The sequence below is a fragment of the Thalassophryne amazonica genome, chromosome 16, assembly GCF_902500255.1.
Source record: "Thalassophryne amazonica chromosome 16, fThaAma1.1, whole genome shotgun sequence".
NCBI classification, from domain to species: domain Eukaryota; kingdom Metazoa; phylum Chordata; class Actinopteri; order Batrachoidiformes; family Batrachoididae; genus Thalassophryne; species Thalassophryne amazonica.
Window position 1 is genome coordinate 67831295 of NC_047118.1, and position 23695 is coordinate 67854989.

Genomic DNA, 23695 nt, shown 5'->3' on the forward strand with positions numbered 1-23695 from the left:
TTCACATTAAACCATATTAACTTCCCATGGTTCTTTGCTTGTGCAGGTAGAAACTCTCACTGTAAGTAAAATCTAGGCATGAAAAGGCAGATTTTTAGTCTTGTGTGACATATGTTATGGTACTGGAGGCGCCCCCACTGAGGCCACATGCGGGACAAACTATCCAGTCAGTAAATCCCTCATCTTCTGGTCATCACTGTCAACATGTTTGGTTTGATTTAACACCCACTTCAAAAGCGCACATGACCTTGAAAGATGAAACGCTCAGCTGTGGTATCAAGTGCCGTCAGATCGTTTCCTGCGATGTTTTTTTTTTTTGTTGTTTTTTTTTTTGTTGTTTTTTTTCCTTCCCCTCCTGCGGTGGTGCCCCCCCCCCCCCCCCCTTCTTTTGGCCTGCAGTGACGCCTGCTTATAGTTCTCATGTCTTCTGTTTTCCAGGTTGCAAAGACAGTCGCACAGAGGTTGAACACCGATCCTATGCTGCTACAGTTCTTCAAGTCACAGGGGTAGGAAGCTTGTCTCAAACACACAGTGAGGCCTGCAGTGAGAAGTCACATGATCAGTGATGTAAACAAATGCTGAACTATTATGTGGCTGATACAGAGGAGCTCAGACTGCTGGCCTCGGGCCAGAGCTTCACAACAAAGGCCAAAATCACAATATTATGGTTTTATCAGAGTCTTTACCATCCAATTAGAATGTAAAGCCAAGTTGCTGCTCACCTTAAATTAACAAATTATCAAATTAAAATGTTTTGCTTTCAGCAGTATATTTCATGTTGTTTCCCAGTTTCATCTTTAATCTGATTGTTTGCATTTCTGAGAAACGTTGCGTAACCTGTCCCCCTTCCACCTGTTTGTCATTTTCCTCTTAACTCCTCCCATTCTGGCTTCCTCTTGTCTTCTTCCACTCTTTCTTCCTGATCATTTCTGTTTCTCCTGTGTCTGGCTCCCCCGCTCCTCTTCTTTCTCGTCTCCCCCATCCCCCCTGCCTGGTGGTGTGGTGGCCAGGTACAGGGACGGTCCAGGGAATCCCCTCAGACACAACTATGAGGGAACGCTGCGAGATCTACTGCAATTCTTCAAGCCTCGGCAGCCCAAGAAACTGTACTACCAGCAGGTCAGACCCCCCCCCCCCCCCCCCCCCAAAAAAAAGAAAAATCCACATTCAGCCAAAATTATTGTTTTGCTTGTTTTCTGTTTGATTTTTATATATGTTATTTAAAATATTACAGGAAGAGCTGGACTGCTTTATATTATGCTCATTAATGATTTCTTCACTTTTTCACTCACGTTACATTTTATGTAATTTCATGTTATTTGAATTACACAAAGGAACAGCTGGTGAACAGTGTTAAGCCAGTTTTATTGTCTGTTTTGGCTGTTACCATTTAAACCATTTTAAAATGGGGATAGTCATTTAATGGCTAATACATATTGTGCTAATGTGTAGCATTCATAACAGCTTAATTGTTCATGGAAGTGACCTGTGTGTCCTGTAACAAATTTAGAAAATGCACCATGTCGAGGACCCGTTAACTAAGCTTTAAATCTTTTCTTATCCACAGTTAAAGATGAAGATTACAGACTTTGAGAACAGGAGGAGTTTTAAGTGCATATGGCTTAACAGCCAGTTTAGAGAGGAGGTACTACAGATGCACACACTCTTCACTCTTCACATTTATGCAGCTGGAAGTGCTCAGTCAACTTTTGTGATTCGCACCGATGTAAGCTTCATCTCCATGTTGCAAATAAGTGTTTGTGTATGTGTTGCAGGAGATCACCCTCTACCCTGACAAACATGGCTGCGTGCGAGACCTTTTGGATGAATGTAAAAAAGCAGTGGAGCTCTCAGAAAAAGGCTCAGAGAAGCTCAGGTATTCTGCAGGCGTGTGTGTGTGTGCATGTTTTAGAAATGTATGCAACTATGACTTTTGACCTATAAGTAAATGCATCATTACGAGCCCACAGTTATAACTGTTACTATGAGGTCATTTGAAAATAAATGTTTCTTTTTTTTTTTATCCCACTCTGTGCTTCTATAAAATGAGGTCCCATCTTTAAATATTTTAGTATATCTTGACACTTCTTTGGTGTTGTTGTTGACCTTGTGTTGGTGGTTTATTTCATGGAGCGTAAATCTATTCCTCTGCAAAGTTACTGCACAGGAATATCTGAAGCTTTGTCCATCTCTTTGCCCTCAGGCTGTTAGAGATAGTAAGCTATAAAATCATTGGGGTTCACCAGGAGGACGAGCTGCTAGAATGTTTATCTCCTGCTGCCAGTCGCACCTTCAGAATAGAGGTAAAGAGGTGCACTGCTCCCTGCATGCGTTTTTAATTTAAAGTCACCTTTTCACTCAGCAAACTATCAGCATAGCTGTTTGCTTTTTTTTTTTTTTTTTTCTTTACTCTGACTACAACCAGCCACTTTGCAAGTAACCACCAGTTATTACAATTTTAAAGAACTAGTTTGACATGGAGAAATACAGGTTTGAGCATTCAGTCTCCATGGTGAAGTTTTTCTGTGTGAAACTGGACATTTATGTCTGATTTTAATGTCAGGGTTGATTTGATCATCACACTTTCTACCCAAGCTTTTATTTGTTTATTTGCTGCTTCATTCTCAGTCCTTGTCTTCTTGACTTTTTATATTCCAGGAAATTCCTTTGGACCAGGTGGACTTGGATAAAGACAGTGAAATGCTGATCCCTGTTGCACACTTCCATAAAGAGGTCTTTGGCACCTTTGGGATCCCCTTCTTGCTAAAGATCAGACAGGTGGGCGCACACACGAACACAAACTTTAATTGGTCAACATAGTGCTTGTTAACGCTGCATCTATTATATTTTTTTAGCACTATATACTATGACTTGTATAGGTTTGTTTGTTTGTTTGTTTTTAATTTTGTGTATACGTGTGTGGTTACTACAGCTGTAAATTAGCTTCCAGCTCTCTTAACATTTTATGTTTAGGGTTGTACACGGCCCCTGTCAAATATATTGTGTATTTGACATCAAGTACATCTCAGAAAACTGGACTATCACAAAGTTAAATGATATTTCGGAACTTGGAAGATTTTACATAGTCTGGACTCATCGCATATGCTTCAAGATTTTTTTTTGTTTTAATTTTGAAAATTATGGCTGACGGCTCCAAAAAAAGTATCTCAAAATATTCAAATATTTCCCAAGATCAATTGAAATAATTTCTATAATGCAGAAATGTGAGACGTCTGAGAAGTGTGTTGAGTTTTGCACTAAGGGTGTGAATCTTTCTCACATTTCTTTGGCTTAAAGAATGACAAGAATGCATCAAAACAAATAAAAATACTCTGTAACTGACATTGCTAGGCTTAGGCTAGCTGCCTTATTGTTTCTCAAACTATTTCTAACAAAACTTTAGAAAATAAAATTCATGTTAAACTGAAATGCCACAAATAACTTGGGGAAATAACAACTCTCTCTGAAAGAATAACAAGTCCAAGCCGCCGCCCCCCCCCCCCCCCCCCCCCCCAAAAAAAAAGAAAAATTGTTGGGCTTCGGCTAACTGCGTTATTATTTTACAAAAGCTCTTTCAAAGTCATTTCAAAAATTCAAAAAATAAAAATACCCCACTATTTAACAATTTTATATGATTATTAGGAAAATCACACAGCAACATTTAATACAATTTTGCTTTGGTACAGTGCATCTGGAAAGTATTCACAGCGCTTCAATTTTTCTACATTTTATGTTACAGCCTTATTCCTAAATAGACAAAAATTCATTTTCCCCTCAAAATTCTACTTACAACACCCTATAATGACATGAAAAAATCTTTTTTTTTTTTTTTTTTTTTTTTTGCAAATTTAACAGTAAAAAACTAAGAAATCACATGGACATAAGTATTCACACACTTCGCTCAATACTTTGTTGATGCATCTTTGGCAGCAATTACAGCTGTGAATACTTCACGGACGCACTGTATATAGAATTACTGTCCATCTATAATAATGGGGGGGGGGGGGGGGGGGGTTGCAGAAAAAGAAGTTTGTCAACATGTTCTGGAGTAAGACTGTACCACTGTGCTGTAACCTAATCCCCAGCAGTGGACAATACTCTCTCCATTGCAACACGAGTGCCATAGATACTACATAGATAACATTTACCTAGTTCAGACAGTAGAGTGAAAGTTGGCTCACTGGATCTCTACCACTGAAGTGGGTCTTCTGAGACAATGGAGGGCCCTGCCATTTTCTCTCTCAGGTGCTTTTGACAGTGCTTCCTCAGTTCTGGTGCTGGCAGACTTCAGGACAACACTGACCGCAGTAAATGTCTTGCCAAGCAGATGAACCAGTGCTGCAGATGTTCTTTTTTGGGGGGGCAGAGGTGTCTTCTGGACTTGACTTTGGCTCCTCCAGGATTTTCCTCAGCATCATCCGGTTTCATCTCTTTCATCAAAAACAGATGACATGTCACATTCTGTGTATATTTTTAAAATGTGTATAATTAAAGAGTAAGCCAATTACTTCAATTGCTACAGCCTCTGTGGTCACTTTGCCATGGATCTTGAGCCTTTCCTCTTCAGAGAGCAAGGAAGAGCTTTAAACCTGGGATCTAGAGTAGAGGCAGTGTGAAGAAGGCTCTTATTTTGCTGAGTGGTGTATCTCTGCCAGATCTTCATGAATAGGCGGTTTCATTTGCTGGCCGACTGGTGTATCACCAGCAAAGCCTACTTGCGTATCATGAAGCAGCTGAGCAGAGCATGCAATGGAGTGATCAGAGACCGAGTAGACGTGGAGTCCTCTGACATCATGCTGGTCGCATCTTGCATTGGCTTGAGAGCCTTAGCGATCTCTTCGGCATTGAGCGCGTCACTTTCTTTCAGTGTGGAAATGTCACCTGAATTCCCTCATTTTCTCACCTGGATAGGAGGGCAGCAGAAATGGTAGTTACTGTTCCAGAAAAAAAGGTTCAATCCTTTTAACCAAGGTGTTGTACCTTGTAACAAGGTCAGTTTTCAGTTTGTGAGGAGCAAATCCAAAAGTCTTTGTTTGTCCTGAATGGCGTGATTTGCACTGGTAGAAATCCATTTAGTAGCCTGTTCTTTCCTGCATGCATGACACTGAGCTTAGCTTCAGAGCTCACCCAGCAGCCTGATTAAGTGTATGGGCAAAAGCTGTAATGTGTGCAAGCATGTTCACTGCATTATCTGTCAAAATCACTAAATCCGCAGTAGTTAGTTTCCATTCATCTGCGAAACGGTGAAACATAGCATTCACGTTGACAGCTGTGTGACGTTCCTACATCACCCTAGTCTGTACAACACAGAACTGGAGCTGCTAGTCGTCTGTGAAGAAGTGAGTGTTGAAAGTGACAAATGACTGGGTTGCTCTTGACGTCCAAAACACGCAAGAGCTGTTCTGGTGGCTTTCACCAAGTCTTCTCCCACTTTTCTCTTTGTCTCGTCATGGAGCTAGGGTGCTGCTTTCTCAGTAAAAAAAAAAAAAAAAAAGCTGTGAAACGTTATGACGTTCCTTGGCTCTATTGTCTGCATCATAAATTTCAGTCATCAAGAACACCAGAAAAGCTTTGGTTTTACACTGGTTTGTGCTGATCTTATATACTGTGAAGAAGGCAATTTCTCCACCTCAAAAGTGTGGTCTTTTCTAAATATAGCAATATTACACCATTAAAACATCATGTGTGGATGATATCATTTCTTGGAAAGTCCCAAGGTTTTGTGAGTTCAACTCGGGGTCATGGAAATTCACTATTTAGGGCCTGTTTTTTCCATTGCAGTCTTACTTTTTCCACCAAGAGGTTTTGGTCTAAAAAAAAATAAGTGTTTTTTACTTAAATTTTCACCTTTAATTCCAAATTCTGTCTTATGTTGTTTTTTTTTTTGTTTTCTTTTTTATTAAAAACTGTTTTTCACACATTTTTGCATATAGTTGCATAGAATATATTGGATGTATTTTCTAAATACTGTTAATGAATTTGTGAAGTATATATATTTATCCTTCTAAACACACATTAAATGTTGTCAGCAATACATCATTTCACACAACATAACCATCTTTTGGCATTTGCATATCATCATAACACATTTGTCTTTAGCACATCACTTGTCTTTAGTGAAAAATTACAACACAACTGACTGTGGAAGCTTCACACTGCAGTTGTATTCTGGGCCACTCCACTCTTTATCCACAGTCTGGGACCTTGATTTCCAAATGAGATGCAAAATTTTATTTTCATTTTAAAACAGGACCTCAGACCACTGAGTAGTGGGTCAGTTCTTTTCCTCCTTAGCCCCAGTACGATGCTTCTGACATTCTCTGGTTCAGGAGTGGCTTGACACTGGGAATGCGACATTGTGGCCCATTTCCTGAACGTGTATGTGTGTGGTGGCTCTTGATGCACTGACTCCAGCTTCAGTCCACTCCTGAAGCTCCCCCAACTTCTTCATTTTGCTTTTCTTGACAATCTTCTCAAAGCTGTGATCATCCCTGTTGCTTGTGCGTCTTTTCCCACCACACTTTCCCCTTCCAGTCAACTTTCCATGAATATACATTGATACAGCCTTCACTTTCAGAAATGACCTTCTGTGGTTTAGCCTCCTTGTGGAGGGTGCCTGTGTTCTGGACAACTGTCAAATTGGCAGTCTTCCCTGTGATTGTGTGTACTGAACCAGACCAAGATTCATGCTATTTATATTTGAAATGCAATATTCTAATATTTTTAGTAGGGATGGGTATTGATAAGATTTTTCTATCTATGCCATTATCGATTCTTCTTATCGATCCAATTCCTTATTGTTCTGCTTATCGATACCTCTTGTGAATTTTCTGTGTACTAAAAGTAGGCTTTACAGGTTTTCTATGTCAACATTTTGAGTCTCAAAGTAAATAAATATGAAATTGGTCACTGGATCCTTGATCTCTGGACTTTAATAAACTCTGCATGGTGGATCCTTGATCTCTGGACATAAATAGAAACAAATAAAATCTGTAGTGTTTGTCAGAAGCATTTCCTTTCAGACATTATTGGCCTGAATGTCACTCCATACCTCTGAGCTGCATGTCAGCGCAGGACATCTCATTTACTGGTGGTTGGCTCTCACTGCGGTATTGTATCACTTCCTGTTCCGGAGCACAGCGGTGTTTTTCTGTATCTGTTAGCTGTTTAATCTGCGCAGTTAGATTGATCTAGTTATCTAGATTACGATTTGTTTCCCAGTGTAATCTTCACGTGCCTTAACTAAAGCACTCCTTCTGCTGAATCACCTCTAAATTATTTACACATTATTCACTTTGCGTGTTTTTAGGAATCCGCTAGCTTAGCGCAGCTACTAGCTCTTAGCCGATTTAGCATGGCGGCTTCTCCTGTCTCTCCCGCACTTTTCTGCTCTGGGTGTGAAATGTTTAGTTATTCCTCGGCCTCCTTTAGCAGTAACGGTACTTGTAATAAGTGTAGCTTATTCGTAGCTTTGGAGGCCAGGCTGGGCGAATTGGAGACTCGGCTCCGCATCGTGGAAAATTCTACAGCTAGCCAGGCCCCTGTAGTCGGTGCGGACCAAGGTAGCTTAGCCGCCGTTAGTTCCCCTCTGGCAGATCCCGAGCAGCCGGGAAAGCAGGCCGACTGGGTGACTGTGAGGAGGAAGCGTAGTTCTAAACAGAAGCCCCGTGTACACCGCCAACCCGTTCACATTTCTAACCGTTTTTCCCCACTCGACGACACACCCGCCAAAGATCAAACTCTGGTTATTGGCGACTCTGTTTTGAGAAATGTGAAGTTAGCGACACCAGCAACCATAGTCAATTGTCTTCCGGGGGCCAGAGCAGGCGACATTGAAGGAAATTTGAAACTGCTGGCTAAGGCTAAGCATAAATTTGGTAAGATTGTAATTCACGTCGGCAGTAATGACACCCGGTTACGCCAATCGGAGGTCACTAAAATTAACATTAAATCGGTGTGTAACTTTGCAAAAACAATGTCGGACTCTGTAGTTTTCTCTGGGCCTCTCCCCAATCGGACCGGGAGTGACATGTTTAGCCGCATGTTCTCCTTGAATTGCTGGCTGTCTGAGTGGTGTCCAAAAAATGAGGTGGGCTTCATAGATAATTGGCAAAGCTTCTGGGGAAAACCTGGTCTTGTTAGGAGAGACGGCATCCATCCCACTTTGGATGGAGCAGCTCTCATTTCTAGAAATCTGGCCAATTTTCTTAAATCCTCCAAACCGTGACTATCCAGAGTTGGGACCAGGAAGTAGAGTTGTAGTCTTACACACCTCTCTGCAGCTTCTCTCCCCCTGCCATCCCCTCATTACCCCATCCCCGTAGAGATGGTGTCTGCTCCCAGACCACCAATAACCAGCAAAAATCTATTTAAGCATAAAAATTCAAAAAGTAAAAATAATATAGCACCTTCAACTGCACCACAGACTAAAACAGTTAAATGTGGTCTATTAAACATTAGGTCTCTCTCTTCTAAGTCCCTGTTAGTAAATGATATAATAATTGATCAACATATTGATTTATTCTGCCTTACAGAAACCTGGTTACAGCAGGATGAATATGTTAGTTTAAATGAGTCAACACCCCCGAGTCACACTAACTGTCAGAATGCTCGTAGCACGGGCCGGGGTGGAGGATTAGCAGCAATCTTCCATTCCAGCTTATTAATTAATCAAAAACCCAGACAGAGCTTTAATTCATTTGAAAGCTTGACTCTTAGTCTTGTCCATCCAAATTGGAAGTCCCAAAAACCAGTTTTATTTTTATTATCTATCGTCCTCCTGGTCGTTACTGTGAGTTTCTCTGTGAATTTTCAGACCTTTTGTCTGACTTAGTGCTTAGCTCAGATAACATAATTATAGTGGGCGATTTTAACATCCACACAGATGCTGAGAATGACAGCCTCAACACTGCATTTAATCTATTATTAGACTCTATTGGCTTTGCTCAAAATGTAAATGAGTCCACCCACCACTTCAATCATATCTTAGATCTTGTTCTGACTTATGGTATGGAAATAGAAGACTTAACAGTATTCCCTGAAAACTCCCTTCTGTCTGATCATTTCTTAATAACATTTACATTTACTCTGATGGACTACCCAGCAGTGGGGAATAAGTTTCATTACACTAGAAGTCTTTCAGAAAGCGCTGTAACTAGGTTTAAGGATATGATTCCTTCTTTATGTTCTCTAATGCCATATAACAACACAGTGCAGAGTAGCTACCTAAACTCTGTAAGTGAGATAGAGTATCTCGTCAATAGTTTTACATCCTCATTGAAGACAACTTTGGATGCTGTAGCTCCTCTGAAAAAGAGAGCTTTAAATCAGAAGTGCCTGACTCCGTGGTATAACTCACAAACTCGTAGCTTAAAGCAGATAACCCATAAGTTGGAGAGGAAATGGCGTCTCACTAATTTAGAAGATCTTCACTTAGCCTGGAAAAAGAGTCTGTTGCTCTATAAAAAAGCCCTCCGTAAAGCTAGGACATCTTTCTACTCATCACTAATTGAAGAAAATAAGAACAACCCCAGGTTTCTTTTCAGCACTGTAGCCAGGCTGACAAAGAGTCAGAGCTCTATTGAGCTGAGTATTCCATTAACTTTAACTAGTAATGACTTCATGACTTTCTTTGCTAAAAAAAAATTTTAACTATTAGAGAAAAAATTACTCATAACCATCCCAAAGATGTATCGTTATCTTTGGCTGCTTTCAGTGATGCCGGTATTTGGTTAGACTTTCTCTCTGATTGTTCTGTCCTGAGTTATTTTCATTAGTTACTTCATCCAAACCATCAACATGTTTATTAGACCCCATTCCTACCAGGCTGCTCAAGGAAGCCCTACCATTATTTAATGCTTCGATCTTAAATATGATCAATCTATCTTTGTTAGTTGGCTATGTACCACAGGCTTTTAAGGTGGCAGTAATTAAACCATTACTTAAAAAGCCATCACTTGACCCAGCTATCTTAGCTAATTATAGGCCAATCTCCAACCTTCCTTTTCTCTCAAAAATTCTTGAAAGGGTAGTTGTAAAACAGCTAACTGATCATCTGCAGAGGAATGGTCTATTTGAAGAGTTTCAGTCAGGTTTTAGAATTCATCATAGTACAGAAACAGCATTAGTGAAGGTTGCAAATGATCTTCTTATGGCCTCGGACAGTGGACTCATCTCTGTGCTTGTTCTGTTAGACCTCAGTGCTGCTTTTGATACTGTTGACCATAAAATTTTATTACAGAGATTAGAGCATGCCATAGGTATTAAAGGCACTGCGCTGCTGTGGTTTGAATCATATTTGTCTAATAGATTACAATTTGTTCATGTAAATGGGGAATCTTCTTCACAGACTAAAGTTAATTATGGAGTTCCACAAGGTTCTGTGCTAGGACCAATTTTATTCACTTTATACATGCTTCCCTTAGGCAGTATTATTAGACGGTATTGCTTAAATTTTCATTGTTACGCAGATGATACCCAGCTTTATCTATCCATGAAGCCAGAGGACACACACCAATTAGCTAAACTGCAGGATTGTCTTACAGACATAAAGACATGGATGACCTCTAATTTCCTGCTTTTAAACTCAGATAAAACTGAAGTTATTGTACTTGGCCCCACAAATCTTAGAAACATGGTGTCTAACCAGATCCTTACTCTGGATGGCATTACCCTGACCTCTAGTAATACTGTGAGAAATCTTGGAGTCATTTTTGATCAGGATATGTCATTCAAAGCGCATATTAAACAAATATGTAGGACTGCTTTTTTGCATTTACGCAATATCTCTAAAATTAGAAAGGTCTTGTCTAAGAGTGATGCTGAAAAACTAATTCATGCATTTATTTCCTCTAGGCTGGACTATTGTAATTCATTATTATCAGGTTGTCCTAAAAGTTCCCTAAAAAGCCTTCAGTTAATTCAAAATGCTGCAGCTAGAGTACTAACGGGGACTAGAAGGAGAAAGCATATCTCACCCATATTGGCCTCTCTTCATTGGCTTCCTGTTAATTCTAGAATAGAATTTAAAATTCTTCTTCTTATAAGGTTTTGAATAATCAGGTCCCATCTTATCTTAGGGACCTCGTAGTACCATATCACCCCAATAGAGCGGTTCGCTCTCAGACTGCAGGCTTACTTGTAGTTCCTAGGGTTTGTAAGAGTAGAGTGGGAGGCAGAGCCTTCAGCTTTCAGGCTCCTCTCCTGTGGAACCAGCTCCCAATTCAGATCAGGGAGACAGACACCCTCTCTACTTTTAAGATTAGGCTTAAAACTTTCCTTTTTGCTAAAGCTTATAGTTAGGGCTGGATCAGGTGACCCTGAACCATCCCTTAGTTATGCTGCTATAGACGTAGACTGCTGGGGGGTTCCCATAATGCACTGTTTCTTTCTCTTTTTGCTCTGTATGCACCACTCTGCATTTAATCATTAGTGATCGATCTCTGCTCCCCTCCACAGCATGTCTTTTTCCTGGTTCTCTCCCTCAGCCCCAACCAGTCCCAGCAGAAGACTGCCCCTCCCTGAGCCTGGTTCTGCTGGAGGTTTCTTCCTGTTAAAAGGGAGTTTTTCCTTCCCACTGTCGCCAAGTGCTTGCTCACAGGGGGTCGCTTTGACCGTTGGGGTTTTACATAATTATTGTATGGCCTTGCCTTACAATATAAGGCGCCTTGGGGCAACTGTTTGTTGTGATTTGGCGCTATATAAAAAAAAATTGATTGATTGATTGAAGATTTTGGGAGGGGCGAAAAACGTTTTGATCGATTACAGTTTGTTTGTCTTGCAACATTTGGAAAAAGGGGTCATTTGATTTGAACGGTGATTTGTTTTGAAGTTATTCATTTCGAAAGGACTCTATCTTTCTGACTTGACTCAACAGAGAGCCGCACAGCATTTGAAGCTGTGCGAACAGAATGGAGGACAATTCTCATTTCTTTCTTGCAACAAGACAGGAGTCCCAGTTAGTGACTTTAATCCGCACAAAAGTGACTCATGATTGACATATTTTAATGGCTTTGCTAGGGGTTAAGAAGTGGATTTGCCGCTTCTGAAAAGCAGCGAAGCAAAGAACCAATGAAGTAGTGGGTCGGCGCACTGCTTCATTGTTTCTAGCAGAGCAACAGCAGTTGATTGCAGACCTGCTGCAGCGTCTGCAATCAACGTAGAGAAATGATAATTTTCCTGACAAGCACCCTCAAAAACAACGGCCGCCCTGAAGGACCAATAAGGGAATCGTTAAGCAAAAAGGCTATTGATGTCAGTGGATTGAATGATTTCTTAACAATTCTCAAAAAGAACAGGTACTTTTAGGTACTTTTACTTTTTTATACACTGTAAGCTGTAAATTATATGTGATGAGTTGAGAATATCTAAAATTTTCATTTCCTGGAATAACTGACAAAAATATTGAAAGATATTCAGTTTATTTTTGTATTTAAGATAAGCTTGTATTTGGCAACATTCTCAATTATCCAACCACTATTTTACTTTTGTCACTGCTTCTACAGAACGAGTCATTTCGGGAGGTGATGAGGCGGATTCAGGCCACACTGGACATTCAGGAGAAAGAATTTGAGAAGGTATGATACTATTAAAGGCCTTTTTTTTTCTGCACTGACTGGTTGGTTTTATCTGAAATCCAGCTTGTTTTAAAAGTACTGATAATATTAACATGCCTTAATGTGTACTTTGTGTAGCTTAAAACAGCTTTACAGATCTGCTCTGACATTAAGTGGACTGCTGTGGTTTATTCAGTGCATCCGGAAAGTATTCACAGCGCTTCACTTTTTCCGTATTTTGTTATGTTACAGCCTTATTCCATTTTATTTATTTATTTTTGCAAATTAATAATAATAATAATAAATCACATGTACATACTTATTCACATTCTTTGCTCAATACTTTATTGATGCACCTTTGGCAGAAATTACAGCCTCAAGTCTTCCTGAATATGATGACACAAACTTGGTGCACCTATCTTTGAGCAGTTTTGTCCATTCCTCTTTGCAGCACCTCTCAAGCTCCGTCAGGTTGGATGGGGAGCGTCGGTGCACAGACATTGTCAGATCTCTCCAGAGATGTTCAATCGGATTCAGGTCTGGTCTCTGGCTGGACCACTCAAGCACATTTACAGAGTTGTCCTGAAGCCACTCCTTTGATATCTTGGCTGTGTGTTTAGGGTCATTGTCCTGCTGAAAGATGAACCGTCACCCCAGTCTGAGTTCGAGAGCGCTCTGGAGCAGTTTTACATCCAGGATGTCTCTGGACATTGCTGCATTCATCCCTCAATCCTGACTAGTCAGGCGAGGTCTAGTGGATAAGCCTTAGGCTTGAGACTGGAGCATCCTCTGTTCAAATCCCAGCCTGACCGGAAGATCACTAAGGGCCCTTGGGCAAGTTGTATGGCAGCAGCCTGACATCGGGGTGAATGTGTAAAGCGCTTTGAGCGTCTGATGCAGATGGAAAAGCACTATATAAATGCAGTCCATTTAACATTTAGTCTCCTAGTTTCTGCCGCTGAAAAACATCCCCACCATGCTTCACTGTAGCTATGGTGCATGGTTTCCTCTAAACGTGTTGCTTGGCATTCGTGCCAAAGAGTTGAGTCAGTGTTTCTCTCATCAGACCACAGTTTTGTTTCTCATGGTCTGAGAGTCCTTTAGGTGCCTTTTAGCAAACTCCAGGTGGACTGCCATGTGCCTTTTATTAATGAGCGGCTTCTGTCTGGTCACTCTACCATACAGGCCTGATTGGTGGATTGCTGCAGAGATGGTTGTCCTTCTGTAAGGTTTTCCTCTCTCCACAGAGGAATGCTGGAGCTCTGACAGTGTCTGTTGTGTTCTTGGTCACCTCCCTGACTAAGGCCACTCTCCCTGATCACTCAATTTAGACAGGCAGAATGCCTTCCATGTACAGATGATGGAGGCCACTGTGCTCATTGGAACCTTCGAAGCAGCAGAAATGTTTCTGTACCCTTCCTCAGATTTGTACCTCAAGACAATCCTGTCTCTGAGGTCTACAGACAATTCCTTTGACTTCATATTTGGTTTGTGCTCTGACATGCACTGTCAACTGTGGGACCTTATATGTAGACAGGTGTGTGTCCTTCCAAATCATGTCCAATCAAATTAATTTACCCCATGTGGACTCCAATTAAGCTGTAGAAACATCTCAAGGATGATCAGTGGAAACAGGAGGCACCTGAGCTCAATTTTGAGCTTCATGGCAAAGGCTGTGAATACTTACACGTGATTTCTTAGTTGTTTTTTAATAAATTTGCAGAAATCTTAGAAAACCTTTTTTGACATTGTCATTGTGTATAAGAAGTTTGAGGGGAAAAAAAAATAATTTCATCCATTTTTAAATTGGGCTGTAACAAAAAATGTGGGGGGAAAAAAAAATGAAGCACTGTGAAGACTTTATGGATGCGCTGTATAGACAAAAATAAAACAAACGGAGAACTTAACACAATGCAGTGGACATTAAGGCAGACATGAACTTGTCATTGCAGCCCCATCACAAGCTCTGGGTCTACTGTCGTGTCCACTTCCAATTTTATCAAAAATTTGCTTTGGGCTGGGATTTTGAACATCTGTACAAGCCAGCTCAGTGATTCCTAATATTTTGTTATCAAACCTGTATAATGAAGAAATGCAATTGATGCTTGATGTTTTGCAGTTCAAACACAAACCTTATTATTATTATTAGCTATAAACATAACCAACAACCAACCACTGTGGATCATGCTGCCTTACCTTGGAGTGGCATTTGCCATGTTGCATCAGTAACCATTTGCATAAATAGATTTTTCTTTTTTTGCCCCGTCTGTACAGTTCCAGCTGATTAAAAAATGAATGTCTCTTGTAGACAGTGCGAGCAAGGAGTGATGGAGGTCCCCTTGTGCCTGACACCACTGTAAACAATTAACACGTGCACCCTCCGCTGGCCAAACTATGTAATAACGTCATTTCCAACGGCTAATATGTTTTTCTACTTTTTTTTTTTATTATTTGGTAAAACAAGTTTTCATATTGGCAAAAATAACACTGATACCGATTGGTTTGTGACAGGCTCATATTATCGGCCACCCGATATATTGGTTAGGCTCTAATAGAAATTGCAACTATAGAAGCCAAAAACCCAAAAAACTGCTTGGGTCTCAGCGTGCAGCATATCACACAGGCAATAGTTTGTCTATATTGTTTGGAAAGACACTGAAAGCTTTTAATTTGACATGAACTGAAGTCTGTCTCTTTGTTGTCAATTGTTGCAGTCTACAAATTTTCTCAGCAGTCAGTGCCCTTTCAAAAAAAAATGTAAATAAATAAATCTTTTTAGTCACATGTATGTGCTTGTTGTTTTCTCAGTTCAAGTTTGCAATTGTGATGATGGGGCGACATCAGTACATCACTGAAGATGAGTATGAGGTCAACTTGAAGGACTTCGAACCACAGCCAGGTGTGTAAGATAGTCACACCAGCTTTTGTTCAAAGGTGCTTTTTATCTTCATGTCATGTGTGATGTGCCTGTTCTGCAAAGCAGAAGTTCTCTTGTTGCATCATCTAAGTCTGTGATGGGCTTAACCCTTTGTTTCCTACAAGAAACCATGAAATTGAGAAGTGTTATTCCAAAGCATTACGTGACTCTGACAAGACTGATCAATACCAATAGAAAAACTGCATTCAGTGTTTATTGGCCTGTTTAAAAATCAAAATATTCACCTGCAGAAAGAAGTGTGATGACATTCACTTTCATCAGACCAAAAAGAACAGGGAGGAAGATGTGCAGCCATTCTTACTGCAACCAGACTGACAGCAGCAGCTTTGAACATGTGCAGATATGCCCCATTCACTGCATTGCTCATCATGCAGGTGGATATAAGCCTAGTAACTGTGGAAACCTTGGGGAATCCCCCTGGCAGATCTATGTGCAAGCATTCTGGGATGTGCCAGGAATCATATGAATGCAGTGTGCACACAGTTAAAATGAAATTGTCATTTCAGCACTAGAAATACATTTGCGAGTGCAAACATTAGCCATAATTGGATGCTTAAATTAACCAGGAAGGAGTTTCATAAAGGCCATATTTATAACACATAATGCAGATATCAATACCTTCAAAATGGAATCAGTTTGAAGAGTTTTATTCACTGCCCACATGAGCTTTTCTTCTAATAAAATTCAACCACAAAATGTTTTTTTTTTTTTTCAGATTTCAGAGGTTTCTCCCGCAATAACTGTTTACCACAGATATGCCAAATTTACATATTTCATAGCCAGTATAGCTGCATTAAGGAGCCAAGAAATGGAAAGGCTTCTTTGAGTGTAATGGTATGCTTCAGTGTCTCAAACATGGATGCTCGCAATAGTCAGTGTAATATTTTCCATAGTTTGAGCATACATAAACTTCACAGTTTAGTGTCAATGTCTGTTGTTTGACTATAGTCTAAGTCTGGGTGTCCATGACAACTGCCACAAAAAATTTCAGGCCTCTAAGTCCATTATTTGCTGAGATATTCTACCTTGAACATGGCTCCAGAAATGACGGCCATAATTTTTGCCTAAAAAAAAAAAAACGGCAGACCCCATGCACACTAAATTGGCCATATCTCAGAAACTACTTGGCCTACAGGCCTCAAACTTCAGATTTGTTGTTCTGAATAGTCTTGGGATTTTTTATTAAAATGTAAAGAAAATCTGAGACAAAGTGCATGAGGCCCTCGTTGAATTGACATGGAATGACCCAAGATGGATCTTCTCCAATAATGTCACGATAATTGTTTTGAAGATGTTCAGTCTGACATTGCTGAGTAAAGTCTGTGGTTGCAGCAGAACAATGTTGCCAGACTTGGCTGTTTTGGAATTTTACTTTGTGGCCTAAAGGTGGCTTTTGAACAGTCTTCAGTCTGGAAGTCATCAGCTGTATCTGGCAGTGTTGCAGCAGAGTTTCAGATTCAAAGACACATCATCTCTCACGAGCAGAGTCACCACAACACAGGCTGGCTTAGCTCTTAGCATCTATGATTTTTTTTTTTTTTTTTTTTTAATGAGGTTTAAAGGAAGCATTCAGACACCTCCAGTTTCGCAGACTGCAGCCAAAGATTTAGTTCCTCGATGTGGATCATGTGGATTAAATGTCGTTGGATTTAAAAAGTCTAATGTCACTGAAAAGCAGACGTCAGAAACCCGTTGCTGTTTAAAAACAGCTCAACAGTGAACTTGTTTCACCACCTGCGAACCAAGGAATACAAAGAATATGAAAGGTTTTGAGACTTTGCTGCCAAAGAAAAGCCTAAATCACATAGTGATATAGGATAATGCACACTATTATCAGCAACCAGGAGGAGCCTCTTCAGCCACAGACTGCTCCTTCCCAAGTGCAGGACCAACAGACTGAAAAACTCCTTTGTCCCTCAGACTATCAGACTGATGGGGGGACAGGAAGACAGGGGACGGGAAGGAGAAGAACAGTAGTAGCCACTAAACCAGTAGCGGGTTTTATGTACAATTCTCGTTTCTTGCCTGCAAAAAGAGTCCTAGTTCATGACTTTCATCAGCACAAAGTTGACTCATGATTGATATCTTTAAATGGCTTTGAGGTTAATGAAGAAATTGCGCACCCGCTGCTTGCTCCTTGCTGTTTCTGAAACTGCTTTGCAGCTTGCTCTGCGATCCGCTGCTTCACTTCGCAGCTTCTCAGAAACAGCGGGCCTGCAGTCAACATACAGAAATGATCATTTTCCCAAAACACACCCTCAAAAAACAACTGCCCCTCGGGTGTAATGTGAACTTAAGAACCAACAAGGGAATCGTTTCTGTATTTATATTCAGGCATGCACGTAACTGGTACTCATGGTGCTTGTGCATGCTAAAAATAAATGATGCGCAGCAGAAATACAAAGGCAGCACTTCATAGGAAGAAAGCGATGACAGATTGTAGGAAAAGTGATTCCCTCTGTCTGCTGTTTGCTGTGCATCAGTGATTTTTAGCACAGATGAGCACCACGAGTACCAGTTATCTGCACCCTGTTTATATTTGCAGATTGTTTTTACTTTCACTTTTCTGTGTGCTTCTGACCCTGTGTGCTGGTATACAATGCTGCTGGAACCTCACTTTCTCTGAGGGAGTTTTTCCAAGGGATTAATAAAGTTTTATCTAATCTAACCTAATTCATAATGCAGATGAAATAATATAACATCAAATATCCATTAATCAGCAATCATATTGACAGCACTGTGATCAGCTCTGATGCTGTTCAAATCACACACACACACCTTATTTTCCTTCTTAAGGAAAATACACACTTGGTCAAAACACCTGTTAAATATTTTTTCTTATAGAAGTAAATCACTTTAAAGGTATTTTCTTATGAAGAAGTCATGGAAATATTGTATTTCTATTTTCTGAGCCAGCAGTGGACTTTTGCCCTCCTTAGTCATTTAAGTCAAAATGATCACTAATAAAATGCAGCCACGTATGTTTAAAACTGTGAAACCTGTACAAAGCTTTCAGACTTTTCTTTTTCATTTTGCCAGTCTCATGCCTGTATATAAACTAGTCATTTTACACAAGACTGCTCATGGAAAAGCCGACCAAATATGGCTGTTCTCATTTTCCTGTTTTTTTTTTTGTTTTTTTTGTCTTAATGTGACTTGATATGCGTCTTCCTTGCGTCTCCTAGGTAACATGTCCCACCCGCGCCCGTGGTTAGGGTTGGACCACTTCAACAAAGCTCCAAAGAGAGGCCGCTACACTTACCTGGAGAAAGCAATCAAGATCCACAACTAAAGCAGTGTGCCCTCCTCCTTTGTCCTCTTCATCCTCCACCTGCGCCGCCTCCGCCCTCCCTACTTAACGCACCGTAACCACAGACTGTAACAGAGCGCGCGCGTGAGAGATTGTGTGTGCTTGAATGTGTGCGTGCATCACTTTAAACGCCCTGCCTGGACAGCTCTACACCGGCACCATAGGGATCTTTGCTGCAGCTGATGGATTATTCTTCAACCACAAAATAAACTGCACCAACCACCTCCTTCCTGTTTGTTTAGTTATTTATTTTACTCATCTTTACCCCCCCACCCCAACCTGGTCACCTGGTCTGCGAGAGTTTAATGTACAGTAAGCAGAGAGGGATGAGGATCTGGAAAACTGTATGCGCCTACACACACACACCCTGCATTATTTAAATTTTCAGTTATTGTTGATTTTCTCTCTCTCTATACATACATACACACACACACACACACACACACACATATATATATATATATATATATATATATATATATATATATATATATATACACACACACACACACACACACACACAGTTTAGGCTGTAAAATGCTCCCCCATCCCTCCCCTACAAGAAAAGAGAGATGTCTGTGATGTTTTCTCGAATCCCAGAGAGATGTGGATTTATGATGCCAAGTTCCCACTGATTTCAAACCTGTTGAGAAGCAGTTATACTCACATGTTGAACCAGATTATTTGCAATACAAATTACAAGCAGCTTTAGGTTTTTATTATGATTATTATTATTATTATTGACTTGCATCCATTTAAAAAAAGTTTTAAAACTGTTGTGGGACATCTTGTAACAAGGTGACTTCAAATTAGAAATGAAACAAGTAAAACCTTTTTTTTTTTTTTTATTGTGCTGTTAGAAGCAAAAAACAAACCCTCATTTAAGATGTATTTATATCAGTCCTTTCTTGCTTTAAAAAAATGTAAAGTTGAACCTGGATTTTCTTTGATTTGGCTGCTTTCAGGCATTTTACTGTTTAAGGCAGTTTAAAAACAGATTTAGAAGTTGATCTGAGCGCGGAATCAAGTCATCCTGAGTTCAGTTAATGATAGATGCACGGTGGGACTTAAGTCAGGGAAGAGTTCATACATTATGGGGCTGAGCTAAAACTAGGGGGCAGAGCTAAAACAAATGTACACACACACATTATTATAAAATAATAATCTGCCTGTAAATGTAAACTTTTTATCGGAGGCTCATGATGACTAAAAAGTCATAAAATTTAAACCAGTTTAAAACCTGTTTAGGACACCAAAAATGGGTTTACAATGATATATTTCAGAACAAAAAATAAAAGTAGCAGATCCTCACATTTAAAAAATTTGAAAGAATCTATTGCTTTTTTTTAAAGCAATTAAGATTTAGATGCAGTTAGTTTTATTATTAATCTGTTCAACTAAAATTATTGCAACTTAAAAATGAAATTTCTCCTCCCATGTTTCTCTTTCTGTGTGTGTGTGTGTATATATATATATATATATATATATATATATATATAATATACCCTGTTAAATATTCCTTAAAAAAAGACTTCTCCCCACTCAATTTGCTTATTAGATTTCCTGCTTGTCAAAGTTGGACTTAATGCAAAAAAAAAAAAAAAAAGATAAAACCTCTATTTTGGTTGGGTTTAAAAACCATGAAAGGGTTTTTGTTTTTCCATAATAAAACATTTATTTTGCGTCCTGCACGTCTGCACTTAACGGTCATAGTTTGAACATTAGTCAGGATGGGGAAGTAATGAATTTGACTTTAAATAGCTGTACCTGCATATACTGGCCCTTTCATTGTTTAAATTTAGGGGGGGTGGGGGAGGGGAGGATGAGACGTATCCATTCCTGATTCCTCAGCTTCATCTTCCTCCTTTTTTTTTTTTTTTTTTGTTGGAAACTTGCCTCCAGGTGGTTGGGAGTAGTAACTGCGCTGTGCTGAGTAGGAAGCTGCAGGTTTTGAGGATTGTGTAGAGACAAAACCAGCATTGTATGAAACACTTTGGATTATGTTTTTCCTTTTCTTTTTTTAAGCACAGATGGGATGCTCCCTTTATAGTGCATAGCTGGCTCTGTAAAGACAACACTTAAGAATTGTATATTTAAAATGAGAACGTGTAAATTTAAGCGAAACACGCCTTTGTGGTTGGGTACAGAAGGAGCCAGGTTGTTCATATTTCTTGTGTGTAGGTTTGTTTTTTTCTCCCCCTCAGTTCCTGATGCTCCGTTAAAGGTTTTTTTTCTCTCTGTTGCATTTGGATTAACTGCATTTGTCTTGCTATAAAGTGCAGTACAAAGATGATCTGCAGAATCACACCTTAATTTGATCTTTTCCAGTTTAAAATCCTCAGTGTAGCAGCAGTGTATGACAACTATTCCTGTATATTGCCTTTTTGCTGGAAGATGTATGTTGAATAAAATTTTCTATAAAATGAAAGTAAAGCTTTGCTGCTTTTCCATCTCAGTGGAATAAATGAAGCATGACCGAATACCGCCAGCAGAGGTCTCAAATGGGCAGCTGCTGGCCCTGATAGAATCCTCAGGTAGTAATTTATGGTCTTAATATCCTTTCTATTATTTTTGTCCTGCAGTGTGTGTTGGGTTGTGATTGCTCGATGGTTTGCCGGTTGTGGCACTGCCACCCGATGCCCTCCTGCTACCCACCCAGCAGTTTAAAGGGGTACCTGTCTAATAGTTGGGAAACGTATAAGGTAGCGGGGAAGGAGCTGGCCACCTGACCTCAGGCCATAGCACCGCACGTGTGCAACTCTACTAGCACATCATTCACTAATGATGGAAAGAGTATGGGGCTCACCCTTTACCCTTAATGTGTGGATACAGACTGCAACCAATACAGGGTCACAACATACTGCCTCACATGTTTGCTAATTTGAGGGTAGACATTGTCAAGAGTATTTAAATGGTTTCAGGAAGTTTTCACTTTAACCCCCACCAGCCAATAAGCCAGGCCAGTAAACTTGCAATGACCTTTTTTTTCCATCTATGTGAAAAATTTGTGAGTCCAGATCCAGAATTCTTGTGTAACTGTTTTTAGGGAGTTTTCAACATTTTCTTCAGTTTGGCATTGGCTGTGGTATACATTTGAACTTTTCTGAGTGCTCCCCTGGTAGTTTTTTTTTTTTGTTTTTTTTTTTTTTTGTGCATGCTTGTGCTGAAATTCAGTGGTCCGCCATCATATTTACCTTTTGCCTCCACAAACATGCCAGATACTGAACCGCTGGGTGTTAGTTACTTGGGTTCCTCCCTGTTATCCATACAGCCCAAAATACTTGAAATAACACAAACTTTAATACACTTGCCTCCATCATGGGGTGGACAAAATTTTTTGGAAATTTGTGAAAACTGGCTTTCCTGTATGATTGTATTATCTATCTAGTGGTGGGGTTGCAATTTTGTTTCCCTTCATATTTTCACTTCTCTATGGCAAAGAATTCATACTCCCTTTCTCTACATCCAGAGATTAAAATTCTCTGTCACGACGACAGATTTCTGTCAACTGGGCTGCCAAAAGGCAGGTTTCGCGCTGACGCCATCCTGCCGGATAACCGAGGCTTGGGCACAAGATCTAAAATTTACTACGTTCAAAAGTCAATTTTTCAGAATAATGTCTCAGTTTTTGTGTCCGTCTCTCTCGGCGCACAGTGAGCAAAGAGCAGAGTTTTACGAAAATATTTTTAAACTTATCTTTCAAAGTCTGTCTGAGTCTGTGAGTGTCTTCACTCTGGTTAAACTACAAACAGCTGGAGACCCACATTGCATAGCAAACAAACTTTTTTTGTTTTTCAAAAATATGCCTAAAATCTCTGAGGAGGGCATGACGTAAATGCGCTAAGACCTTTTTCTCAATCAGGTCACACTTTCTACATAAATACACAAATTCTTGATTGTTCCTGCTCAGACTGCAAACCAGGGGTGAATCCAGATGGAAAGAGGGTGTTGTTGGGGGGTGCCTTCCATAACACCCTCTTGATTAAAGCTCCACTTTTGAAGACATTTTTCATACAACTACTTATAATAATTTACATTTTTTCTACTCTAGTTCTGAACTAAGTTTAATTGATGAGCCATATAAAAATAAGTAGTTAATTTTTCTTTTCTGCATAACTAAAGTGGGATGTGAAATGTGTAACCTCTGATATTACTGTGCCTCTTTGGGGTTCTAGCTTTAAAAACAGGTTAGGATGAGGGTAGTCAAAAATATGAAAATATGTGGTTAGTAACCGTATCAAACAAACATGTAGGTTGTGATGTCAGTTTTGGTTAAAGACAAAAAAAAAAAAGGTGAAAATGTCCAAAAGAAAATACTAATACAACACACATTAAGAAGTATAACTAAATTGAGGGGGACCGGGGTGAGAAAATAGTTATCAAAAAAGCTTCCAGAATGCAACTCTGGACATCAAAAACCTAAAATTTTCATCTGGGGGCCTTGAGGGGCCCCAGAGTAAAAGCTCTAGAAAGCCTGTCCCCTTAAAATGTGTTTATCCTGAAGTATTTGAATAATGTGTAGGGTTAGTCTTTCTATAACATGATGTGATGCTGCATTAAAAAACCACAGCAGTGTTTTCTGAGTGAAATATAATCTTGTTCAACTTGTTCTTCCCTGTGTCCACCTTGGTTACCTTCAATTCAAGGATGCCATCACAAAAGGGTTTTTATAAAATGATAGATGGTGACCAACTTATGATTTGGCTGTGAACAAAAATTCAGTCAAAATGTTTTTTTGTTTGTTTTTGTTTTAATGCCTGTATAACCCACATGTAGATGGGTAGGCTTCATTATGAGCTTATGAAAATGCATCATTCGTTGTTGCAGGTAAATTACACACTAATAAACAGATTAAGAATGTTATATTCTATTTCTGTGAACAAACGGTCCTAA

The 23695-nt window shown here is 39.7% G+C and overlaps 1 protein-coding gene across 1 annotated transcript in view; it reads left to right on the plus strand.

Moving 5' to 3' along the window:
• Positions 1-18814, plus strand: part of usp7 (ubiquitin specific peptidase 7 (herpes virus-associated)) — a 119696-nt gene extending 100882 nt beyond the window's left edge. Inside the window, 9 exon segments of the mRNA XM_034189483.1 lie at positions 439-506; positions 1011-1119; positions 1568-1645; positions 1776-1876; positions 2204-2303; positions 2659-2778; positions 12504-12575; positions 15363-15453; positions 18678-18814. Of these exon segments, the coding sequence (XP_034045374.1) occupies positions 439-506; positions 1011-1119; positions 1568-1645; positions 1776-1876; positions 2204-2303; positions 2659-2778; positions 12504-12575; positions 15363-15453; positions 18678-18784 (846 nt within the window). The 3' untranslated portion in view covers positions 18785-18814.
• The last annotated feature ends 4881 nt before the right edge of the window (positions 18815-23695 follow it).